The sequence below is a fragment of the Oryza brachyantha genome, chromosome 4, assembly GCF_000231095.2.
Source record: "Oryza brachyantha chromosome 4, ObraRS2, whole genome shotgun sequence".
Lineage (NCBI taxonomy): Eukaryota > Viridiplantae > Streptophyta > Magnoliopsida > Poales > Poaceae > Oryza > Oryza brachyantha.
The window spans coordinates 14,821,041-14,828,661 of NC_023166.2; the positions used below are offsets into that span (position 1 = coordinate 14,821,041).

General features: G+C 43.7%; 2 protein-coding genes across 3 annotated transcripts; one reads left to right on the forward strand and one right to left on the reverse strand.

The window, feature by feature from the left end:
- The first annotated feature begins 121 nt into the window (after nt 1-121).
- Nucleotides 122-3,524, forward strand: LOC102719008 (syntaxin-81). The gene is made up of 7 exons (XM_006652491.3): nt 122-654; nt 748-831; nt 911-1,015; nt 1,324-1,470; nt 2,114-2,371; nt 2,475-2,606; nt 3,217-3,524. The coding sequence occupies exons 1-7, from the start codon at nt 577-579 to the stop codon at nt 3,361-3,363; spliced, it is 951 nt and encodes a 316-aa protein (XP_006652554.1). The 5' UTR covers nt 122-576; the 3' UTR covers nt 3,364-3,524.
- Nucleotides 3,525-4,053: 529 nt separating this feature from the next.
- LOC102719289 (E3 ubiquitin-protein ligase RMA1H1-like) lies at nt 4,054-7,358 on the reverse strand. Of its 2 annotated transcripts, XM_006652493.3 has the most exons (2): nt 7,137-7,358; nt 4,054-5,055 (listed from the first exon to the last, which is right to left on the reverse strand). In XM_006652493.3, the coding sequence occupies exon 2, from the start codon at nt 5,008-5,010 to the stop codon at nt 4,249-4,251; it is 762 nt and encodes a 253-aa protein (XP_006652556.1). In that variant the 5' UTR covers nt 5,011-5,055; nt 7,137-7,358; the 3' UTR covers nt 4,054-4,248. The 2 variants fall into 2 exon arrangements, with proteins under 2 accessions (XP_006652556.1, XP_006652555.1); XM_006652492.3 differs by lacking the exon at nt 7,137-7,358 and having other exon boundaries at nt 4,054-6,826.
- Nucleotides 7,359-7,621: the final 263 nt, after the last annotated feature.

The window sequence follows — 7,621 nt, forward strand, 5'->3', positions numbered from 1 at the left end:
AAAGCCCATCCTGTGCATTCCCCACGCGGATTTTTGACACGTGCAAAAAGAGAGGGATCCGACGGCTGGATGGCACGTCTCCAAGCTCTTCCCGTGGGGCATCTCTCTCCAGCATTGCGCGGCTCGATCTGGGCACGCGCGGCGCTCGGCTCCCAGAAGCGATCCGCCGTTCCCCTCCACCGCCGCCGTCGCCGTCGCCGTCGCCGTCGCCGCCTCTCTCTTTCTCTGTGGGGAGGCGTTGGGCGCGTCGGGGGAGCATCGCCCCCCGCCCATCCTCTCCACCGCTGCCTTCCTCCGCGCGGGAGCTCGTCCGGCGCTGCTGCCCTCCTCCACGCCGCTCCCGTCTCCTCTCCCTCGCGAGGAGACCGGACTTTCTCAAGTCCCACCTCTCCGCACGGTCCACGCGCCGGCGCGGCGGTAGTGCGCTGATCTCCAGTGCAGCAGAACTATCGCGCCGGAGCTTATTCACCCGCCATAGCCGCCCACAAACGAAGGATCAGCGCATCTCGCCGGCTCGCGAATCAGTGCGCGCGGGAGATCTGACGAGAGGAGGCCGTAGCTGCTACTGCTTTGGCGATGTCGAGGGTTCGCGACAGGACCGAGGACTTTAAGGAGTCCGTTCGCGTCGCCGCGCTCGACCATGGGTACACGGAGGTGAGCTCGACGACGTAATTCCGCTACTCCTCCCCTCTGCACAGAGGCAGGAAGAATATTGTTGATCCTGGTTGTGTTGACTCCGTTTTGCAGTCTCAGTTAGCCGCGCTCATGTCTTCTTTCATCATCCGGAAGCCGACACCCAAATTGCCATTTACAAATGCTGCAATCAAGACGGTAGGAACCTGTCTTCGCTGCAACAATGTGATCATTTGGTATAGCATACTACTATAATTAATTTGTTGTTTTGGTGTAGCTTGAGAGCATCAAGGAACTGGAGAAGTTCATTGTGAAGCATAGGAAGGACTATGTTGACTTGCATCGCACCACGGAGCAAGAGAGGGACAACATTGAGCATGAGGTGAACAGTGGTTTATTTGTTGATTTACTCTTTCCTTTCCAATGAGGTTGCATGTAGGATATCTACAGTACACTGCAATCATGTTTAAACTTACTTTATAACATGGCGGATGAGTTCATTGAAAAATGAGTTGATACTAAATTTAAGGTTTGTTTGACATTGCACTTTCTTCGATACTATTATTTGCTAGTGAGTTGTCATTATATATTCATACTGGTAACATTATGTGCTTTTGGGGGGTAATTTTTGGCTGTTGCTTTGGTTATGTTCTCAACTTCTAACTTGTCTAATTATTGGAACTATATTAGGTCGGTGTTTTCGTAAAAGCATGCAAGGAACAAATAGATATCCTAAAGAACAGAATCCATGAAGAAAAGAGTGGAAATGCAAAGACATGGCTTGGTACAAGCGATGAGAGTTCCCGGTTGGATTTGATAGCTCACCAGCATGGTGTGGTATGTCTATTTATACTCACCATGGGTCAATTATTGCTAATTTACAATGTAAATGCAGTAGTCCTCTGGTATGTTTGTGTGCGACATACCAGTAAAATCACACTTCATTTTGATGTGTTCTGACCCTTTATGGCTGTTTTCTTACCCTTTTCCTTCTATTTATCTGAAGTTCTGTATATATGTTTGCTACTTTGTTTCCCATCTTACAGAGGTTCCATTGTTCCAAGCATTGTTAGTGCATTCATTACTGAAATTATACATATTATATTTTAACCTAATTGACTTCTTGTGTATACTTGATCTTCTCCCTTGCACAAAATTTCTATCTACTCAGAGAAGTTCTTTAACAGACAGATAAATATAAGTAAGTGCATTATCTTTAAATAGAAGAACTGATAGGTTCAGCATTCATTTTCCTGATGAAGTTGGAAGTTGTGTGCACCTGGTAGCAGGATATCCGTACCTTAGTTTATTCCTAGCATTGGACATTAGATAGGACAAAACAATCATGCTGCAACCCTAAAAAATAGGTAAATTTGAACTTTGTCAAATTTTATTCCTAATTTAAAGTTGCATCCAGCAGTATATAGGCAACTACATGGTCATGTTGCTAAGCTTTGTGTTTTCCATACAATTTCACCAGGTTTTGATCTTGAGTGAGCGTCTCCACTCAGTCACTGCACAGTTTGATCGTCTTCGGACCATGCGTTTTCAAGATGCTATTAATAGAGCGATGCCAAGAAAAAGGATTCAGAGGAAACAAGAAACCAAAGCTGTGGGACCATCCAAGCCAAACCTTGTATTGAAATCTGATGTTTCAAAGGTTGAAGAACAGGAGGTTTGTACTGCACCACTAAGAGTTCAAGAACAACTCTTGGATGATGAAACAAGAGCACTTCAGGTAATTTTTTGATGCATATGTATTATTCTGGTGAAAGTCAAGTTATTTTACTGGAATGTTGTCATGCATATGATTAATTATTTGCCTCTAACTCATATCTTAGGTGGAGTTGACAAACCTTCTTGACGCTGTCCAAGAAACAGAGACAAAGATGATAGAGATGTCAGCACTTAATCATCTTATGTCAACACATGTTCTACGGCAAGCTCAGCAGATCCAGTATTTATACGACCAGGTAGAAAATCTATTCAAGACCGTATCTGTTATCTATTTGTAGTAGATTATCTTCTTATGTGTTACACACGTAGATTTATGTGAAAAGCATATATAAATAATACGCTTTGCTGATGAACTATTAGAGCAAGTTCAATAGTATAGCCAACCGATAGCTCCAAATCATCTATAGTCAATCTAATAGCCAATTCATACAATAGTTACCCATAAAACATATACTACCTTATTCCACCTGTCATACACACATTGCGTCTTAGAGTTCGTGCTGCAGCTGGCTATAAATCTGTAGCTTAGCTAATCTTCTCTCTAATATTTTATCTTCTTAAAAATATGTTTATAGTTGGCTTATAGTATGTTATTGTACCTACTCTTAAACTTGGTGTGTATAACATTTTGTTATCATCCACTGAACGTCTGAACCTTTTGTCAGGATCGATGGAACAGGCATCTTCCTGTTAAATTAAGTTTTTGTTTTTTTGGATAACTGAGACAGGCTCTTCCTCGCATTTCCTTATTATAATACCAGCTTACCAATTTAGCTACAACATGTATCTTTATCTTTGTGTTTTCACTCCAGATTTCTTATAACACAACGTATGCCTTTTTGTCAGGCAGTTGAAGCTACGAACAATGTGGAGCGTGGGAACAAGGAGCTATCCCAGGCGATCCAGCGCAACAGCAGCAGTAGAACCTTCCTCCTGCTTTTCTTCTTTGTTCTTACTTTCTCCGTTCTCTTTCTGGACTGGTACAGCAAATGAGTACGCACATGTAAACAGCGTGATTTTTCCCATTATGGAAGTGTACAAGTTATCAGTGCATCCATGTCTCGCTAGGCTTTGCTGGCTTTTAGGGGCAATGTATTACTGTATTCTCCATCCGCACTGCAAATTCTGAGATCCTTTCCTTGCTGCAAACGTGATTAGTTATATTAGCACAAGCAAAGCCCTGGCTGGCAACGTGCGCTGTTTCGAGAATTCATGCTCCCCTTGTACATGGACATGACGCTCTGGGGTGGCAAGAACTTTTATAGACAATTTTACGGATCAAAATCAGTCTAACATGTTACCGATACTCGAAGTTTCAATAATTCTAGGCATGGTAGATCATCGCCAAAAGATGTTTAAAATTGATCGTTAAAACTAAATTTTAAAAATTGTGCTAGAAAATATATCTTTAGCAAGTTATCAAATACATTTCTAATATTTACATAACTAAAATTAACTCTCTTATATCCTAAATTTAGTAAAAAATATATGATTCTGGTGTGACTTAATCAGTTTTAGATTTTGTTAAAGTGATGTCTAATTTTTATGCCTAATATTTTTTAGATGAACTCAATATAAATTTTTAGAAAATAAAATATTAGCATTCTCTTTGAGACTAAGTTTTTAGAAAATGAAATAGACCACGAAGGTTTAGGTTTGGACAAGGCAACACAGGTTCTGACATTTAGGACAAGAGAAGAATAATCTGCATTTCACCTCAAGACTTGTCATATTACATCTCTATATCAGCATGCTTTAAGCACATGCTTACCGATACAGATTGTCAAAGTGTTAAACCACGCCCTTTTACTATATGCATCCTCCCATTAGTATCTTGCCTTCCCGTATTTACAAAAGGAAAAACATCACCATCTTGCCTCAGAACAAGAGCAGGCAAAGCACGACAAACACGAAAAGGAAGAACCAGATCTGGTGCAGCGACCTCTCAACTTCCATCTGCTGTCTCCTCGCTCTGGAGCTCATGTTGTGCGCCGTGACATAATGAGGACTCATGAACATGCTCGGTGGCACCTGGCCACGGAATGCCCATGGTAGCACCGCCACAGCCATCCCACCAAGCACACCGCCAGCAGTCGAGTGGATCAGGCCACGCCCCATTGGTGATGGCGGGTAAATGAAATCAAATTCGGTGGCACTGGAATTGTGGTTCGACTGCCTCAGCGGATGTAGTGGAGGGCTGGGTTCCATGTTCTGGTGATGCCGATCATTGATGCTGTTCTGTGTATTTTGATGCTCAACCGCCTCGCGCTTCACAGTTGGTCTCCGTGGAATAGCCACGCCGTTCAGTGATTTCTTCAAACTCCCCCCACGACCATACAATGGCACAAGCATGTCCGGGGAGAGTGTAGCCTTACACACAGGGCACTGTCGCCTTGACGAACTCCTGTTGTTACTGGCAGTAGATTCAACACCTGGGCGTAACCACTCATAGATGCAAGGCCAGCAGTACAGATGACCACAAAGAGTAACCACCGGCTCTGCTGCAAAATCAAGGCAAATGTTGCAGTCGAAGCAAGCATTTCCAGCAGTCACGGGCATGTCTCCACTAATTTTCTTCACTGGCTCATCATCAGGCAATGAAGTTTGGTTATTGACAGCAGCCATGTAAATCTGATCCATTCTGACGATGACCCTTGCAGGCTGTTTGGTTGGACGAACAGAGCACTGCATTTTAACAAACAAAAATATGTCACTAGGAATGCATATGATATATAGCGGACCACTTTACTAATCATTGTATGACCGTACGAACACCTACTAAAATTGAGAAACACACGAAAATGAGATTGGAAGGAACAACGCAAGCCACATGGTTAATGGTCAGTATTGAGACAGAGATAGGGTCTACCAACAGAAATACATGAAACTAGGCGGGTCCAGGTAAAGGGCAGCTTCTTGGCCCACACCACATCATCCTGTCCAGGGAAGTCTATCCAAATACATTTAACAAGTCTGAAGAGTGGGGACAGATGTTAGGTAAAGCTCCAGTTCATATGCCAGAAAAACTTACTTTATATTATCCTTGTCAATAATCAATTGATACACTAAGGAAGAATCCATTATCTTTCCTAGCAGGCCGAGTCAGCAATCACATTATCCAACTTTTTCACTACTACGGAGTAGGGGCTAGATATTTTGCCTTTTGTTTTTTTATCCCCGTTGCCATTCTTATCCCTAAGCTAAGAATTCACTGACAAGTTATCACCTAGTAAATGGGGAAGTTTACTCCAGTCAGCAAGGAGATGAAACCACTAGCTTATATCTCTGTGTGAAAGTCAATACTATTGAGATTAACCATCACTGCCAATGGAGTACAGTACAGCTAGCATTTACAGTACTAATATGCGCCCGTAGTTTATAAACTGGAGCTTGGACAGGGATGGCAGGCTGGCACGTCCTGACTAGATTAATACTGCCTCCCCTCTAATTGATCCTAAAGAAGTAGTACTCGTATTCAGGTAAGCAGCTATGAACGACTAAGCAAAGAAATGGTTGCAGAGACTGAGGCATCCATCTCAATCCCCAATAAATGCCTCCATAGCATGGTGAACTTATGTGGTTGTTAAGGAATTCGACAAGTGAATTATTGACAGAAAGTGACGTGGACACAACAATGATGGATTAGCTACATCATCTGGAACATTCAACGAAATCAAATACACCGAAAGACTTCACATATCTAGTGATCAACTAAAACAATAATAACCAAGAGATAATGGCAATCTAATGTATTAGAATCAGGGAACACTTCATTATTCATCCAACAGCATCTTCGATTTTTTTTTCATTGCTCTCATCCCAAGTGTACTAATTAATACACCAGTAAGCTTAGCTTCGGTATATCGCAAATTCAGTTTTCCTATTCCGAGTGTTACATTGAGTACTTTAGATGAAAGTTATAGCACATCAGCTTCCTATTCCGAGTGTTCAAAATGTGGATTTACAGCTAATAAGGATAACTTTAAGAAATATAACAATTGATCCTGAATGTGAACCTACAGAATGAAACAATCATCGAAGCACACGGATCTGCTAAGTACGGTAACATCACCACACTACAGAGTTCGGTAGCATAACCATTCAGAATTCACCCTACAAGACAATGTTGAGGACAAACAAGTGTATTTGCATCATAAATCATGTTTTGGAGTGCAAACACATTGTGATAGGATTGTTCAGATTTATGTATGGCTGGGAATCATCCCAATGATGTCAGGTCCTGTCTAACACAGGGCAATACACAAACCCAATTGGCAATTGAAATTGATACTGCACTAAACAAGAACAATTTCTCAGTTGGATATTGGGTAAAAATGATTTTAGCACTGTCTAGTAAAAAAAACTTCCTGCTGCGGCTTGGACAGAAGCTATAAATCCGAAGTCGAATAATAGCAACGGAAATGACCAAGAGAAAGGCTCTATCAACAGGCAAATTAAAATAAAAACTGAAGAAATGAGACCACCGACAGAGCTACCAACGATCTCCCTTTGTTCCTTGTTCCTTGAGAAGGACAAGGCACCACAACCAACCCCAAGCACGCATAGCACAAGCAAGGAGGAAGAGGAGCAGCAGCAGCAAGGCACAAAACATTCGGAGCTAACCCAAGGGCAGCAACCATGAATCCAACAGATACCACCACCCCATGACACACAACGGTCCTAGAATCCAGCAGAGAACCCAATCTTCGAAACATTCACACGAGCAAGAAAAAAATTAGAAGAAAGAAGGGATTCATCCTGCTGACCTGGGAAGAACCGCGAATCCAATCCGCGCGGCGCGACGCTGCAGCCGGGCCCTAGGCTCCCGGGGGGAGGGGAGGGGGGAGAACCAGGACACGAGCAAGCGGGGAGGCCGGGGGCGGCAAGAATCGGGAGGCCGCGAATGCCGTATCGCTGCGGGCGAATGTGGAGGGGAGAGGAGGACGAGGAGGAAGAAAGAAGACGATAGGGGAGAAACGAGGCGAGGAGAGAGACGACGGATGAGGCGTCGACGTCACTTGCGGAGGAGGCGAGAACGATGCGGCGAGATAAAAATATATAGGAACAGGGAGGCGTCCGATCCAAAGGCGACGGACGGTCCGGATCGGGCGGGCGCGTGACGCGTGCCGATCCGCGCCGTCGGGGTCGCGGCGATCGGGCGGCCCCGACGATTTCACACGTTGCTCTCGGCCGAAGCTTCCCTTGAAATTATTTATTCCCGGGATAAGAGGCGAGGACGGCGGCTTTGGTA

Bases quoted from the DNA above. Each gene is read 5' to 3' on its own strand.
- LOC102719008 (XM_006652491.3), top strand. From the start codon at position 577: ATGTCGAGGGTTCGCGACAGGACCGAGGACTTTAAGGAGTCCGTTCGC. The intron at 832-910 runs GTAGGAACCTGT...GTTTTGGTGTAG, and splicing joins CAAATGCTGCAATCAAGACG to CTTGAGAGCATCAAGGAACT. The intron at 2,607-3,216 runs GTAGAAAATCTA...CCTTTTTGTCAG, and splicing joins TCCAGTATTTATACGACCAG to GCAGTTGAAGCTACGAACAA.
- LOC102719289 (XM_006652492.3), bottom strand. From the start codon at position 5,061: ATGCAGTGCTCTGTTCGTCCAACCAAACAGCCTGCAAGGGTCATCGTC.